The following is an 18,551-nucleotide window of genomic DNA, read 5'->3' as shown; positions in this document are numbered from 1 at the left end:
TGTGTTGTCGGTGAGCACCAACACATGGTGACCTCTTAGGTTTGGGAGGAAGTGTTTCAGTGCTCGATACACATCCAGCATCTCCAGACAGTTGATAGGCTATGTCAATCGTCGATGTATATTTTAGTATGCGGATGCCCTGCAGTCGCAGTGGAGCCAGAGCAGCATCCACACACTTTGTAAACGTGTGGGGTGAGAGTGCAAGGCCGAACGGACATACTAGATATTGGTATGCTTTGCCCTCATGGGACAAACCAGTCCTCTGACCTGATTTGAGTTACAGCGTGCTTGATGGTGAGCATCTTGAACTTTAGTTGCATGACTGAGCAGTTTAAATGACGCAGATCTATAATCGAATACAACCCCCCCATCCCTCTTTGGAGCTATGAAATACCGCCTGTAAAACCCGGATTCCCTGTCTTGAGAAGGGTCCACCTCAATGGCCTCCATCCTTAATAGGGTATTAACTTCCTGTGCCATAACCAGAGCCTGCTCGGGTACGACCAATGTCGGAATAACCCCGTTGAATCTTGGCAGTGGAGAGCTGAACTGAATGCGATAGCCTTTTTCTACCGTGTGCAGGACCCATTGAGATACATTTGACAGTAGTTTCCACACTGCTAAATAATCTACTGAGGGAATCAGTCTCTCGAGATTGACCTCTGGTATTATAGAGGCAGCTAGATCAGTGCAGGATTGGCAGGGGGCAACCGATCTAACTGTTTTAGAGACCCCATTGCGTTCGACACAGCTCGAGTCCCTGAAGAGGAACTACCATTTTATAGAAATATTTGAAGATATCCATTGAAGGCTTAGTAGAGGTACATACAGTATGTACAGTCATTTCAGTGTTCAAAACTCTTATAAAACCATAATTATAAAACTGTACCATACAATGAATGAGTTTAAAATGGAAAACTATGAGTTCATATAGTGTGAATACACTATTTCCGTGGACATTGCTGCAATAGCACAACCACATAAATTTGACCACTTTTAAAGAAAAAAAAAAAAAAAAAAAAGATTGTATTAAGCAGCTGGTTATTCTTCAGCACTGAAATTCTTGCTTAGACTGGAACACATTCCAGAGTCTTGTGGTTAGGTCAGTCTTCCATAACGAACCATACACTTTTACTGTAAGTTCAGCCTACCCTCACACCAACAGCTAATATCAGATAACTGTAAGTCTGACTGTATTAACCCTGTTGATCTATCCCAGCCAGCAGGATGTCATATTGCCACCATCCAGCATAGGATAAAACTGCGGTCTCATGTCGGGCCAAGACAGAAGTCAAGACAAAACCTCAAAAACCAAGATGTAAGCAGTGACCTAGAACAAGAAACTTTGAGGTCAAGGTCTGACCAAAATCAAAAGGTCTGGAGGAGCAAAAGCAGACAGAGATGAGAGAAGCAGCAGGAGTCATGCCTCAAACTTCTGGACGATCAACATACAGTGTAAATTCATTTCAGCTGCTTTTGAAGAGCAAACATCTAAAATGTCTGGCGTGAGCGAGTACTTCTTTTGAGTTAAATTTGAACTATAAATTAAACTAGTCAAACAAATTGAATGCTTTGGGATGTCTAAAAACAACAAAAGTGAAGGTCATTTACTTACAATGGTTCAATTATAGAATAATTATACTATGCAGGGTATAACTTGGATGTATGTGCACTGATTGCTTAATCATATGGTTTATAGATAAATGAGCAATGCAAATATGGTTCCTGCTGTAAATTGTACATTTCAAACAGAATAAAGACTACTATAAAAACATTTAGAGCTGTGTGTCTTTATATTTCATCTTTTCGGGAGTCAGTGTATGTTCGTGGTTTTAATGTGCCAAAAAGATATTTAATTTAGGGAAAAGTGAATGAAAAGAAAAAAAAAAGTTGAAAATGATATACTAAGAATTTGCATAATTAGCATTTAAAAATGTTCAATGGAAAATGCTGAAAACCAGACAGAATGTTCTGGCAGTTATTTCTCAAACCCCTATTGTGTACTTTGCGGAAAACAAAATGAATGCTGACTGCATAAGGTAGTTTTATCTATCTGACACATGGAAATCTTTCCATGTTCCCACTCTCATTACTTTTTACAACCAGGAATGTTTTAAAGCTTGATGCATGTATTACTTTTCCCTTGTTTTTTAAGTATTAAACTTAAAAAAAATTACACTCAAAAATGAAATTTTCCAGATGAGTTTGAAAATAAGCATTACATCACTTGCTCAACAATGAATGCTCTGCAGTTAATGGGAACCATCAGAATGAGAGTCCAAAAAGCTGATAAAAAAAAGAAGTATCACAAGTAATCTACAAGACTCCAGTCCATTAATTAATGTCTTGTGAAGTGAAAAGAAGCTAGAAAAAAACAATCATTAAGTCATTTTAAATTTAAACTGTCACTTCTGGCCAAAGTAGAATAGATAATCAATAATAAGGCTTCCTCCAGTAAAATAAATAAATAGATAAATCTGATGTTCTCTCACATCAAAATCTGCAGATATATTTCTTAAGAACTGTATTTTATTACAAACACTTTACTTTTTCTTCACAAGATATTAATTCATAGACTGAAGTTTTGTAGATTACTTCTCGATTATTGTGATGCTGATGGCACCCATTCACTGTGGGCGACAGTGGCTCAGTGGTTCATGTAGGTTGTCTACAAACTGGAAGGCTGTTGGTTCAATCCCCAACTCCAAGTGTCGAGGTGTCCTTGAGCAAGACACCTAACCCCAGCTGCTCCCGACGAGCTGGATGGCACCTTGAATAGCTGACACTGCAATCGGTGTATGAATGAATGGGTGAATGTGAGGCAGCTTGTAAAGCGCTTTGGATGGCCATGTGATCTGTTGAAAGCGCTATATAAATGCAGTCCATTTACTATAGAGGATCTATTGGTGAGCAATGATGTAACTTTACATTTCTCCTTTAATAATTTGGAATTTTGCCCTATAAGCATATTTTCTTACAGTAAAATAAGTGTTTGAACCCTGAACCTGTCCCATCTGTGACTGAACAGCTTCTATTTTTTCTATTTTACAGCATTTTGAAAGAAGATACATGTGAAACAGTTTCTTTGTTTCAGTTCTTTTATTGTTTCCCTCTGCATTCTCTGAAAGAATCAGCATGGTCCCAATTTATTGCGGGATAATGCATAATGATGGTTAATGTGTTTTGAATTTCAGTGACAATTACCGCTGTTATGCTGTCAATTATCCATCTAAACATTATACTGTGGACTGACTGTTGGATTATACAACTACCACCTGCCCGACGACTTTTAAAGAATAATTATGTTCAGACATCTGTGGTACAGCAATCCCATAAGTGGACTCTTTCAAGAATGTTTCTGGAAAGAATTCTGACTTGGCCAAGAAGTCTCATCTGTAGTTCTCATTCATGTGGATGGTATCTTTTTTGGCTATCATTACTTCTGGTGGAATTTTAAATGGGCTACTTCAGGCCAGCATTTGTTTTGCCTCTTTAGAATATTTTTTTTTCTGAGTAAAATTCTGCCTGATTTGACTATATTGACTATAGAAAATGTGTATGCCATCACACCAATTAAATTTTAGTGTCATTCCAGCCATTTCCACTCAAAAATAGTGTTTCCAACAGTTTTTTTTTTTTATTTAACAAATGCTATAGACAAACAATTTTAGGTTCCAAACAATTTGTGGTGTGAAAACTTTTTAATAATCTAAAGACATTTTTCCACTTTAAAGACTTTTTGCACAATGGAAAGATTATATGGAAGTTAAAGGGTTTTTTCATGGACCCAGGGATTCCAAAAGGAAAAAAAAATCATTTTAGAATGTATTTAGTGGAGGAAAATACCATTTCATCAGGTCTGCAGTGGAAATTACAGACAGCTCGAAATAAACAAAATATGATGAAATAATAATAACAAGCATATTTCCATTTTTTGCGATGGTCTACAAATGTGTAAAGTAACAAAAGAAAGTAAGCAGGTCCTTATCCAGTCCTATATCACTCATTTAAGATGCAGAATGATAATCCGGGTAATGCGAGTCTCTCCTCAGGTAAACCGGTGTCCCTGCATCATTACGATATCCCTCAGAGAAGATACACCTTTGCTCTGAGTTTTCGGGGGAACGGTGTCAAACTTTTGAAGCTCTCATAAAAATGATGGGCGGATCTTTCCAAGACTAGCGGTTTCCCCATGTTCATTTCTTTTCCCTCACGGTCAGGTTTACTCCACATGTCCAGCCCTCCGAAAGACTTGAGCTCTTCAGGGAACAAACCGGTTTTCTTTTTTTTTTCATGAGAGCCCGTTTACCTTCAGTCTGAGAGGCTACTGGGCGGAGGGACTGAGAAGTTTGTTCACGACGAGAACCAATTGATTTTATTTTTGCTCATGGCAGTGCAGAAATAAATAAAAATAATAATAATCTGGATTGTGGTAAAGGAACAAATTTGAAAATAAGACACAGTTGAGGGCGCCGGTCATGGATAAGGATAAGGAAAGGTGGTCCACGAGATGGAAAACGAAAAACTGGCTCAGGAACGCGGCTTTAAGTGCAATCTTCAGTCTGACTTTTGTCCTACAGGCAACACATGTGAGAGCAGGTAAGGAAAGGTTGAGCAGCGTCCTCACGAGCCTCCCAGTGAGGCCAGCCTTCAGTATAAACCTGTAGTTATATACAATACTTAAAATGTGTAGTGAATTTCACTGTCAGAATATTATCAAATTAGCATGTATATATTATAAAATGTATTGGCTGTATCTCAAAATCTAGTGCGCTTCCTACCTAGACAGCATTTATGGCCATCGTATGCTCGTTGCGAACTACAAGACATTTCTAAACGTCAATCTCGATAAAGACCATTTTAAATTATATTTAATAATAATGCCTACAACTCTGCTTGATGAGAAAAATCTTTGACTAAGCGATAATGCCATTGTTTCGGTATCGACTTACTCAGCATTTTTTTTTTTTGAAAAGTATATATGATTATATTATTTATAGATCTATTGAGTCAGCTATATAATAGCTACAAAATGCTTCATTTGAAATTTAGATTGGAAGAGTACCAAGACACTTATTTAAAGTTGGCTATTTCAGAGTGTGCTGTTACAAGTAGCTTCATCAGAGTTGTATTAAATGTTGTTAAATTAAATATATGGAAATATTACATTTGTTTAAGTACATTTTACATACTGGTTACACTATCACCGGTGACCCTGATCCCTGAAGTTTACATATACAAAACAACTGGCTATTTCCTAAAACAGATTGGTTCAATAAATAGCAGAAAGGTTCATGTCTGTTATATTTGACCTGCTGCTGAGGCAGCATTCATGGTACCTGCACTACCCCGCACACACCAGTGAGGCACTCCAGTGCCCAGAATAAGTTTAGGAAATGTTATTGCTCAGACAGAGAGAGATACCATTTCTCCACACTATCCCAGTTCACACTAAAGTCCCATCAACTGTCAGAAAGCTACTGTAGATGTGCTTTCTGACTTGGACACATTGTCTAACTTTAAACATGGACATTTGAGGCCCTATCCATTATTGATACATTTAGTCTTCCTGTATAGACTACTCTAAATAATAGGCAAAATGAGGGCATATTCTTTCTGACTCACCTGTAGGCTATACTGTATAAGGATCACAAATAGGTATAAGATTTTTTTTTAACAGAAGTCTTTCTAGTAAAGACTAAAAAAAGCCTGGTCTCTCCTTCTTTAGGCTAATACAAAAACTAATATTTACTCTGTAAAATGAGAAAGAGTATATTAATTTGTTGCTGTTCAGATATATAACATACCTCTTTCAAAATGGCTGCCTGATAATGTCTTCACCACATTGCACTTCTCTAGGCCAGCCTGGAGGTGGGGATATTTTGAAAGTGAGTTTCCACATTTTGGGTTTAATAAGAATCTTGACCACAAATAAATTCTATGCATGAAAGCTACCTTTTGGGTATTGAATTTAAATATGATATATCTCCTACAGCAGTTCACAAAGTTCACATGAGATATTGGCAACACCTGCTCGGATATTCAATTATTCAACCAATGAGGATACAGGGCTTTTTTTTCTTTTTATGCAGTTATTTTTTACGTCATAGAACGGATAGGGCTAATGTCAAGTACTGGGAATTTATTGCTTGTTGGATCAGTTTGAATGTAATGATTTTTCTTGCCTGACCAATTGATATTGCGTCTCTTGTGTGTTTGACGCCATAGACATTTCTGCCAGATTTCTTCAAGGTTTGAAGTCATATTAGAGGCTGAATTACGCAGATGATAAATTCTTTGCTGCAAAATACTTTTGCCATATTTTATTATGAAAAATCTACCATGACATTATCCATGACACTGGCTCTCCCAGAGAGAATATCGGAAAAATACAAAGAAGCAAAACATGCATCCATTGCTTTTAATTTTGGAAGTACATTAGGAGCAATGTGCCTATTTGCTGCTTTAATGGATTTTGGTTGCTGAAATTTTTTTAAGAGCTTCTGTGAGAAGTGGGTCCTGTTCCTGCCAATTCTCCACATCTGGAATATATGAGGCCTTTAGGTATGCAGTAATGCTGAGAAGCATTCTAAAGAGCACAAAGAGACCTTTAGTTTAGTGTTTAGAAAAGAACAAACAGTAGCAATGCATTTTGGAAGAGACTCGTAAGAGTTAGAAATGATTACCCTCTCCTTTGAGAGTTTGGGTGCCTTTTACTCTGTTTTTGCATCTCATTTAGAATGACAATGCAGAGGGCTGCTCTTTGTTTTGTCGGTGGGGGTTACACTGAATGGAAACTCTCAACAGTCTGATTTGACAAAGCTACATTAAGACCTCACCACATCAAGCTAACAAACGTGCACACAGGCTTTATTGTGTGCAGTTGTTTTAATGCTATAAAGAAAATGAGGCTGTTCTTGTTATTTATTTATTTATTACAATAAATTGTATTACTGTGAATTAAGTAACATTTTTGTATTTGAACAACATCTTTTTTTCTCTCTCTCTCTCTTAAACATAGTCCCTATTACTTTCCATGAGTAGAATAAAAATAAATGTGTGCTTTCAGTGCATTAGGACTTGGTTGGTGGTACACTGAGTCAAAGTTATCTGCAGGCTGTACCATGCCGACACCATAATGTGTTCAGCATGTGTGCTAACCCTAAAAAAGCACCACCCTTCAGCTCCAGGCCACATATGTGGTACGGGAACTACCGGATCAGCACTTCCTGCAAGCTCTTACCATATAGTAACAGAAAATAATAATAATTAAGTCCTTTTTTTACATGAACTACTGTAGCAAAAGAAGAACTCTTAAAACACAATTCAGTGTAATTGTGATGACCAGGCGTCTGACTGACTTTTCCCCAGAGTCTATTTTTAACAAATGCAGCTCATTGTCCTTCATATTTTATAAAGGTTCTGCTGGTTTTATTGTTCTTTATGCACAGTGTTATAGGGCCGATCAAAAGACTTCAGTATAATTCTTCCAAAGTGCTTTCCCAGCCTTCGTTGAGTGCCGGGACAGGGTGGAAAATGAGCCTTTTTGTGATGTCAAAGCATATGAAAATAAAACCCTGGTTTGGATCCAACACTGAGTCCTGAGAGAGAGAGTAATGAGTCTTAGCAGCTAGTCATTCTGTTTATATGGTTTATTGTTTTTAGGCCTTTGAAAGGGATACTTCCTGTCTGCAGCCTGACCAGCAGACAAATATGTCCATTTGACCTGACTCAAAAGTTTTTGTAGTCTCTGGTAGCGGGGGAGTCAGAATAGGAGTATTTATGTGCTAGTCATCCACTCAGCCTCTGTTCCTATTCCCTTAATCCTCCTGAGATTCAGAGACTTCACACAACTCAAGGCATCCTTAACCACAACATTCGCAGTGGTGATGACAAACAGATGCGTCTAAAGGACACAAAGTTGTGTACGGAAAGTGATGGATGTAAGTAACCCAGCTGATACTCTTATCTCCCTGACCTTGCATACATCCTCATTCATCAGTCTCAAGTGAGGCCGGAACTTTTCCTTTTCACGGCATCAAAGATGAGGCCTAAAAGTCTTGAGCAGAGCAATAAATCAGTGTGACATTACAGTGCTGCCCAGAGTCCACTTTACAGTACCAGCCTCTAAATTGCCATATTAATCATATCATAAATCTCTCAGCCTGTTTAAGCATTAGCATAGATTTGTTGAGGATCATTAGAAATGAGCCATTTGTGGGGTGCAGGCTGAGCGAAACCAGAAACGTTCATATACGACATGAGTAGTAGCAGCATGATTAAGTGTAGTACCTGACATATTGGTGAAGCTGAGCGTCCTGTAAAATCTTGGTCATGCTGAGCTGCCATAACAGTAGAACTGTAGACTTCTGACTGACAGACTTCTTGTTTTTAAACTTGGATAGTGCAATAAAGTGACATAATAACCCAACTGTACTTGGAAGCAGTTGTGAAGTTTAAATGGCTGGACATTTATTTCCGTTTCACAAGTTAAATCTAGCTGCTTGCTAACATAATTATTGTCTTTAGTTAGATTAGATGTATGAATGGAACTAACTGAATAAATGTTGTTTTGATTTAATATAACAAAGCTATTGAAGCTAATAAATTTGCTTACCAATGAAATAATGAAAATGACAAACGCTTTAATCATAGCAACCAACATTCTTCCTCACAGCTGAACCCGTGGATGTGCTCAAGGTCTTAGATTTTAAAAGTTCACCAGAAGGAGTGAAGAAAACACAAGGCTTCTGCACCATCCGGAGAGGATCCAAACCAGATGTGGCCTACAGAGTGGACAAACAGGCTCAACTCAGCACTCCAACCAAGCAGCTCTTCCCAGGTATGTGAATTGAGCTAATCTATGCGCCCTCATCCCTACTTACTCTTAAATACAGCAAATGTTCTGCTTGGGCAAGGCTGTAAATCACCTCTAAATGTTGTGTAATTGATTTTCTCTTGGAAAGTGACATTTTAAGTTGTTTCTTTCTTCTCTTTGAAATGCACCCAACAGGAAGTACATAATGTAGCTTGACCGTCTCAGTTAAATGCATTTGGACTGTTTACAGTGCTAGAAGTCTGATGCCCAGACCTTGATGAAAGAATTAAAGCCATGTTTATTGTTTCAAGAAAGAGTCCATTAAGAAAAAAGAAAGCTCTTTGGCTACTGTTTTGATCTACATAGGCTCATTGGAAAAACGTGCCTCTACCCACATTTGAGCAAAACTCCAAAAATGTATCTATACATACAATTCACTGCAGTTCCAGCTGAAATAAACACAAGTGAAAGTAAAACACTAATTAAAGTTTATTACCTTTTTTGCAGTTACTTACACAATACTGTTATGACCCCAGAACACTTTTACCATAGTGCATGATTTGTAAACTGATCCATTTTGACATTTGCATTATATATCCATCTCCATATGTAAGGATTTTCTGAGGTAGTAAACTTGCCCAGTAGCTCGCCTGGAACAGTCTTGCATTTGTGACGATATTAAGTAAAGATCATGTTCCATGAAGATATTTTGGAAATTTCCTACTGTAAATATATCAAAACGTAATTTTTTATTAGTAATATGCATTGCTAAGGACTTCATCTGGACAACTTTAAATGCAATTTTCTCAATATTTCGATTTTCAAATAGTTTTATCTCGGCCAAATATTGTCCTACCCTAACAAACCATACATTCAATGGAACACTTATTTATTCAGCTTCCAGATGATGTACAAATCTTAATTTCGAAAAATTTACCCTCATAACTGGTTTTGTGGTACAGTGTCACATTTGTTGTTTGTAGCATCACAGATGATGGACTATTACATATTGTTTGAAATAAATGCTGTTTGTCATAGAAATGCAAATTATTCAGTGTGTCATATACCAGTGTGTCATATGTCTCCTGCAAGTCCATGGTTAGCACTGTTTTGAGTATAGATTTTTACGAATGGGATGTTAAAATCTTGAATCATTCGCTCTATCTATAACAACAACATAATTTACATTTACTAGTTTAGTCCCATTAACTTGGACCTTCTGTTCTGTGTGTGTTGGGTATCTTCCAAATTGGCCAGACTGCAAAGGGGTAACTTAAGCACAAAATAGCAGGAGATTAAATTAACAATTAATTTTCTGTGATTTTTGGCTAAAATAAAACCGGCTCCAAACCTTATGATTTTAAGACTGAAATCTTTTTGCAAAATAGTATGTAGGCAGAAAAAAAAATCTCCTTTAAGGTTGGCAAAGTGAACAGCCCTTCAGAGATAGACAGTTTGAGCTTTAGTTCCACTCCAGTGCTCATACAACCCGTTTAACTGTAAATCTGTTATGTCATCTGACACCTTGTAAAGTTAATGTGGCAACAGAAAAGACAAACCATTTCATACTTCATTAAACCATCCCTTACAAATGATGTGGAGACTGCTGGGCTGTTGTAAAAAGGGCTACTGCAATATTACAAGGTGTTTAGATCACAGTATTGTCTGATATCATCAACATCCTGGAAAGGAAGACAAGCATATGAATCATCAATAACAGCTGATGTTTAACCCACAGTGCCTTTCCTGTGTCTTCAGGAGGAGTATTCCCTCAGGATTTCTCCATCCTTATGACGATCAAACCAAAGGCGGGAGTACAGTCCTTCCTTTTGTCGGTATACAACGAGCAGGGCATCCAACAGCTGGGTGTGGAGGTGGGCCGTGCGCCGGTCTTCCTGTATGAGGATCAGCATGGGAAGCCCGCTCCTGAGGATTACCCCCTTTTCCGTGCCATTAACCTTGCAGATGGAAAGCAAGTTGACTCTTTATATATATATATATATATATATATATATATATATATATATATATATATATATATATTTATCTTTGTGAATGTTTTTGGTCTAAACAGATCTAAACATCTGAAGTAGTACAATACAATACATCAATTTCAGAAGTAATCTTATTTTAATGGGCCTTAAAACATCTTTTGTGTGCGTGTGTGGGTGTGTGTGTGTGTGTGTGTGTTTTGAACAAGCTGTAGTCAACTGGCCTTTGAAAGTGCTTGGATAAGATATGCGATTTGCTTATAAATTTTTCCTAGTGAGCAGTTTAGTTTAGTTTATTATTGGTAGTATTTTCCATCTGCTTAATCATTTATTTATCTATATAGATATAATTAAATTAGGAAAACTGTGGATGGACAGCCATATGTAACTAATTTAGCAAAGCAAACATTTACTTTATAAGAAACGAGAACGGCAGTAAGCCTCTGTTCTTTTGATTAGCAACATTTAGGTTTACATGTGATAAAACAATGGTGTATTTTCACAATTCATGTAATGAAAAACTTTTTTTTTCTTTCTTTCTTTTTTTAATTTGAAAGAACATGGTGTTAAACAAAAACCAGCTTGTGAAATATTTATAATTGAGTCAATACGAGAGGCGGAGCTCAGTAAAACGCCTTTTGAAATGCGCATGGATTGAGAGAGAATGCTGTTTGTCTGTTCCATTTCAATTATTTCATTTAGGAACGTCCTGTACTAATACAAGGCAGTTGTTTTTCTCACTGTATGAGTTTTGGTTATGGAAGGAATAGAAAACATATATTTCTTCTTTGCTGTCTGTTTCCTCCCAACTGATAGGTGGCACCGTGTGGCTATTAGCATCGAAAAGAAGACCGTCACAATGATTGTGGACTGTAAGAAGAAGATCTCTAAACCACTCAGCAGAAGTGACCATGCGGTCATTAACACCGATGGCATCACTGTCTTCGGGACCAGAATCCTGGACGAGGAAGTTTTTGAGGCAAGCAAAGCTAATTTCCAAAATCCCTGGTGGATACAGTCCATTCCACTCATTTGTGAAACAATTTTAGTAGGCCAATGATACACTCTAAGAAATAATTATACAAGAGGTGTCACTTGCATAATACCCTTTGAGGAGCTACATTATTACCCTTAAAGGATGCATATTAACACCAAATGCGTACATATTAGTGTCTTTTGAAAGTACCACCCCAGTGACAGATTTTGTACTTTTCTTTTCTGGGAACAGTTTAGTTACTAGTGCTTACTCTACTTTGGCCATGAAGAATACTCACACTGCTGTAGTGTGTGTGTTGAGGCCATACGAATGATACTATGCAGGAAAATTGGCAAATGATATGATTTACAGCTCAGTCAGATAATGTTTGTCAACATAATTTTTTGTTTGCCCATTAATCACCAAAAGATGCTGAATACGTGTTAGAGTTTTTAAACAGAGCAGTCAATATCTTAATTAAACTACTCTACATATTTGGGACATTTGATCATATATGGAATGCTGTTGAGGCCAGTGGGAATTGCTTATAAACATAGTGACCTGCTGTGACTTTTGAGAGAACTGGGCTATTTGTGGTTGTTTGCTTTTAAATGAACAGTTTTTATTCCCCTTTTGAAAGAAAAGGCCAAATTGGGGCCAAATTTTTACTTGCTACAAAAAAGCAACTTAATTCTCCTGAGCTTTAAAACAGCAGTAGTATAAACATCTGCATGAATATACAACTGCATGACTATACAAGTGGAAGTACAGACAAGAAGTACAATGAAAACCACATACTAAGCAAGGTTTACACAAGTTTGAAGTATTCCTTTCACATTTCTCTTTGCTGTACAAAGCAACGCAGAAATCCTGTGTAATTCAGCACGCTCGATTGAGTCTGTCTTTGATGTGAACTGAAGGAATGTTGTCTAATAAGAACAGCATGCTAAATTTTCGCCTCAGGTTAGAAATGTTGTACAGCACAGGAATCTTTTGAAATTCTGATCCCATTTCTCCCTCTTCTCTGCTAGCCCCGGTGTTAGTCAGAGGGCTATGATGAGCCTGCAAAATATATAGCCTGAGAGGTAAATCTGCCATAGTTAATGGGCTCATTTTCAGCAGTTGCTTAGCATCTCATCTCTGAATTCTTCCACTCGCTGTACGGTTGCTCGTATTGTTGGAAACTATGTCAAATTTTGCTGCCCAGTGGTAAACACAGATGTTTCAATCAAGAGAATTGATAATGATGAAAGCAACTGTCAAATGCTTTGCTAATAGATTTAAGACCTGTGAAATGAACTTCTTGTGGTTTTAGCTTTGTTTTTATGTTGAACATAAAATGCAAGTTTGGCTATATTGGTGTTTGCGTAAAGCAAATTATAAATTATGTTTTGCCTAAATGCAGATAGATTGCTTAAATGGGTAATTGGGTAAATGAGTCCATGTAAATCATAGAAATATAAGTTAGAAAGTTTTTATAACCCACAGGTTTATAACCCAAAACACCTGTAAGTGTTTTGCGGAAATGACCTTTTTGGCTTTTTAGTTTATGTTCTAACCTTTCCTCTAGATGGAGAGAGTATTTGCAGATGCTTATGCTGAATAACATTGAAGTTGTGTTTGTTTGTATATTTGTGTGTTTTGGAAGAGAACGCAAGGTTACAACCTACTCACCAGGGCAGCCAGACAAGAAATACATTCATATTAAACAGCCCAGGGAAGGAATTCTGATGAGTACTGTGATAATTCCTCAATAGTGTGAGTGTTTCTCAATATTGAATGACAAAAGATTGGTGGTACGAAAAAAATACTTATATAATATTTTTCTAATATAACACTAATATGACAAATTACAAATTTTCTGAAATAAAAACTCTCCAACAGCAACACTAGCAGATAAAGTTACAGTGTACTGTGTACATCTTGCCTCCCCTGAGCCCATTGAGTTTTAAGGTGAGACACTGCAGGCAAAAACACTGTTTTTTCAAGCACCTGTCAATTTTGAGATTTTGGGCATTTTGGTTTTTCATAAAGTGCTTTTTCAAACTAGTGGAAGGAAAACATCCAAAAGACACTGTTAAGTGTTTCTTTTACAGCACTTTATCTGTTTGTGTCAATAGATTTCAATTACAATACATATTTTTAAAGGCCGTTTTCTCAAAATGGGTTTTTTCTTCAACACTGAGCCATAAATCTCCACTTCAGTAGCACTTACACACACCAAACTTGACATTTTTATTCCTGTCTATATTCTGAAGGTTTTTACAGAGGGATTTGTTCTTATATATTTTCCTTGATTATATCAGACCGTTCTCATCCCAAGGCGTCATGTACTGACCCTTTTGACATTTCGTCAACATCCTACGCACATGGCACCCTCTAGCGTCAATATTAGAAGCAGATAAAAATGGGCCAGAAGGCGCCTCCTAGCGGTCTAACCCTAACCCTAACCCTAACCCTAACCTTAACCCATAATCTGTGTCTCATATTGACGCTAGAGGGTGCCATATGCGTAGGATGTTGACGAAATGTCAAGAGGGTCAGTATATGACGCCTTGGGATGAGAATGCGTTAATTATATACAACATTTTATTCCCCCCAAAATTGTGAAAATATATTGTTTTCTGGCTCTTCAAAGTATTTTCTGAATTATGGAGTGACAAAAAAAGATAACCAGAATTCCCTCTGTAAAAACATTTTACTCTAATATGTCAAAAAAATGTAACAAAAAATTTGAAACTGACTTCATCTAGTGTTCAGATTTTTGTACTAGACATTTATGCAAATTAGCACATATTTCATTAAATAATGCCTTATTTGCATATTTAAACATAACATTTTTGAAAACTTGTAATACAAAAAATGTTTGCAATAATCAATGTAATCAATCAACTGGGTAAGTAAGGTGATAACTATTAGTTTTTTTTTTTTTGCCCTATTCACCTGCAGTGTCTCGCCTTAAAGACCTCAAAAGTGTGCCGTTAGATACTTAGTTAAATATAACTACTTTACCTTATTTTTCGGACTATAAGTCGCACCTAAGTATAAGTCGCATCAGTCCAAAAATACATCATGACGAGGAAAAAAACATATATAAGTCGCACTGGACTATAAGTCGCATTTATTTAGAACCAAGAACCAAGAGAAAACATTGCCGTCTACAGCCGCAAGAGGCGCTCTATGCTGCTCAGTGTAGACCACAGGAGCACTTTGGACTGCTTTGGAGCAGCATAGAGCGCCCTCTCGCGGCTGTAGACGGTAATGTTTTCTCTTGGTTCATTTCTCTTGGTTCATGTCAAATTAATTTTGATAAATAAGTCGCACCTGACTATAAGTGGCAGGACCAGCCAAACTATGAAAAAAAGTGCGACTTAAAGTCCGGAAAATACGGTATATCAAAATAAGTTTTGAAATGGCCTGAACATGATCTGAGGGAGTTTTAGTAAGTAATTAGCTTGGTGAAAATTAAAGTAAATCTCTGTGTCTGTGACCAAACTTTACATAGCGTGGATGACTGATGCAAGAAAATTTAAAAATAATTAAAAGTTAACTACTAAAATAAAAAGCTGAATATAAGTTCATCAATAAAATAGTTTCAATTGCTACTGCCTTCAGTTATCATTTTGGAATAAATGTAAAATGCTTAAAAACACTAACTTAATGAGATTAATACTTGGCTTTAATAAATAGAATATTGATTACATTGATTACATGTAAAAAATATATAATTTAGAATATCTTTTTTTTCTTGATAGTGTGAGTAATGTTTATTTAAACAGGAAAATGTGACTGAAACATGAGTTTCCATTTGATAAAAAAAAAAATTGGAGGACCAAAGCACCACTGCACACCACTGATACTGTATATACATACTGTATAATATTGTATATAAAGTATAGGGTTTATATAGGGTTTAGTTGTCACACTCTGTATTTAAAAATTTTAATAGGTTGTCTGCAAATTTGAAAAGTGAACTACAACAATATGAAAATTCTGTTAAATGTTAATAGTATAGGATCTAATAAACTTAATAAATGTATCAAACAATTCACAACATGGCTTAAGAAATGTCATAAACACAGCTTATGCATAAAAAATGCTCTTGTCATGAGAACACAGCTCAACTACTGTCAAAATCTTTAACATATATTTTACTCTAGTCTGAATTTAATCAGTGTGATTTCATTGAGTTCTAATTTCATTTTCTAACCCAGCAGCTATAGGTATTGTATATTAAGTTCATGTTCTTTTGCAAAAGTTCTTTGCAAGGACTGTTTGTGAAGTGAGAAACATATCTTGTCACTCTTGGCCAAGGAAGTAGCCAGGCTTAGCCAGCCCTGTGAGATGTGGCAAGGATTTAGGGATCTCTGGCCAGAAGTCCAGCATGTCATAAGGAATCCAAATTAGTGTTACTTCGAGGACATGTGTTAGACATTGAGTGGATGGAAAAAATCAAGCTGAATAACTCTGATCAAGACATTTTTAGTAAGTATGATCATCTTGTTGTCTTTTTTGTCACAGTATAACACATAGGTGGAGTTTTTTTCTCCATTAGTTTGTTCATGACATCCTTGAGGGACACATTTTAGTGTTTCTTTCTGCAGGTTACATTGCTACACCAGTAAGTGGTGATAAATTGCTGTTTTTATGAGTCAATGAATAATTTGCAACAGTATCTCATTTGGCTTTGTTTGGAACTATCTGCATTGAAAGTAATTGGCGATAATGTGTCTAAAATACAATGAAAAAAAAAAGTAAAATAAAATGTTAAAAACACATATCTTCCATCTTTATTTGACCCCCTAACTCTAGCACACTCTATTCTGAATCCATTTTTTTACTGTTTAGACTTGCACTCTATTCATTTACTAACTGCTTATTTTCTATTCTATTCTATTCTATTGTATTCTATTCTATTCTAATCTTTTTTTAATTCTATCTGTTTTCTTTATATTTATTATATGATGAAAAAACCTTGCTATGTGTACTACATTAAGCTAACTGAGTACGTGCGTATCGTATCACTTGCGTTGATTTTGATTGGTTCATTGTCCTCATTGGTGAGTCGCTTTGGATAACGCAAATGTAAATGTAATGTAAATGTAAGTTGCACATCGCTCAGATATGCAGATACGCATTTCAGTTGCAAGTTAATGAAAATTTTTGTAAGATTTGATTGTCGTTGAAGATGAGTTACTAGGTCTGAACAAGGAGCATGCCTCATGTTGGACCATCTGTGTTTCTAGCCTTTGCAGATTGCTTAGGCAGGTGTGAACCTGGAACTGCGATCGAAGGGAAAATATGATCAGAGTGTGCTATGACTTGGCCAAGGATTCACAGCTGTTTAAGAGATGTGTGTTCACAGAGTGTGTTCAACTTGTTTTTTGTAATGGAAAATCTCAAGAGATGCAGCTTGAAATCACCTTTTTTATTTTCCCTAAACTATCTCTCTAAAAAAAAGAAAAGGGTACAAAAGCTGACACCTTTGTACCTAAAAGGTCCACATTAGTACCTGAAAGGTACCACCAGTGGATATTTTGCTCTATTGTTTCCTAAAAGATGTCACTGTATGCCTTTACACATTTGGCCTTTACTTTATTTCTCTCTTTTTTCATCTTTCTCTGTATCCTCTTCTCCCCCGACTGGCCCCTGCCTGTGTCCTGCACACTGCTGGGAAACATATTTTGCTGTTAAACGGCTCCCAGTAGAGAGATAAGGTAACATTTGAGGCCTGCTTCAAGGCTTTGTAGCGGCTGCTGTTTGGAAGATTGCTCTGGAATGGGGCAAGCAAGTTGGGGGTGGGGTGTATTAAAGCTTAAACCTTTATTCATTTATTTATTTTTGCCTTTTTTGCCTAATGTTATTCAAAATGTGCATGGAATCTGTCTGCCAGTGCATAAAACAAAGCTTTTTCCCACATCTAGCCACAGAGACTGTATTTCATGAAAATTTGAAATAAGATCTGGGGTGCATTAGATACTCCACGTTTTCTGCATTTGACAGTCAGTTGCTGTTTGAGCACTTTTTAAACAATCTGCATTTTCCATGATATTATTCCAGTCTGTATTTTCTTCTGAATCTTTCCAAAACTCCTTGCTGAATATCTAGGTTAAACTGTCAGGAGGGATAACTACTGACTCCAGGCCTTGAAATATAGCTGACTGTGACTTGCACTAGAACAGGGATGTCTAATCCTGCTCCTGGAGGGCTAACGTCATGATTGGAGTTCAGCTTCAGCCAGCTGCAGCACACTTGTCTGAAAGTTTGTTGTAGTTAATCTGAAGACCTTGGGCGCATCTCAATAGCTCTGGAGCTTGTGATTCAGTTTATCGTGTTCAGGAATCCGGGCTTAAGTAAGGACTCTGGCTCACTGGTTTTTGTGATGCATTGTGGAAATTTTCAGGGAACAAAAATTCCAGTGCACTAGAAGGATTTTGCAGTTGAGACCGACTCCTTAATCAGTGCCATGACTAAACAAGGGAGCTGATTGAGACGCACCCCTTGATAAGCTGGTTCAGTTGGGTTTGTAGGACACTGTAGGACAATGGGCCTCCAGGCTGGCTTGGACAACCCTGCACTAGATCCCGCATCTTATATTTTTTAACACAAAACACATTCTGTGTCAAATGTATAACTAGACTCTAAAAAATGCTGGGTTAAAAACAACCCAACTTGGGTTATTTGACAACCCAGCTCTGGGTAAATATTGGACAGAAAACATCCTGGGTTATTTTGTTAAATGATTTATTTTGTTATTGCTGGCTTA

General features: G+C 36.8%; 1 protein-coding gene across 1 annotated transcript in view; it reads left to right on the top strand.

Moving 5' to 3' along the window:
- The first annotated feature begins 4,203 nt into the window (after positions 1-4,203).
- LOC132096642 (collagen alpha-1(XI) chain-like) overlaps positions 4,204-18,551 on the top strand; it is a 72,220-nt gene continuing 57,872 nt past the window's right edge. The window contains exons 1-4 of the mRNA XM_059502119.1: positions 4,204-4,599; positions 8,678-8,842; positions 10,577-10,790; positions 11,626-11,788. Coding sequence (XP_059358102.1) covers positions 4,479-4,599; positions 8,678-8,842; positions 10,577-10,790; positions 11,626-11,788 — 663 coding nt within the window. The 5' untranslated portion in view covers positions 4,204-4,478. The remainder of the gene's footprint in view (positions 4,600-8,677; positions 8,843-10,576; positions 10,791-11,625; positions 11,789-18,551) is intronic.

This window comes from Carassius carassius, chromosome 20, assembly GCF_963082965.1.
Source record: "Carassius carassius chromosome 20, fCarCar2.1, whole genome shotgun sequence".
In the NCBI taxonomy this organism is placed as follows: Eukaryota; Metazoa; Chordata; class Actinopteri; order Cypriniformes; family Cyprinidae; genus Carassius; species Carassius carassius.
Note: the sequence above shows the minus strand (reverse complement) of the source record. Positions and strands in the feature narration are given on the sequence as shown.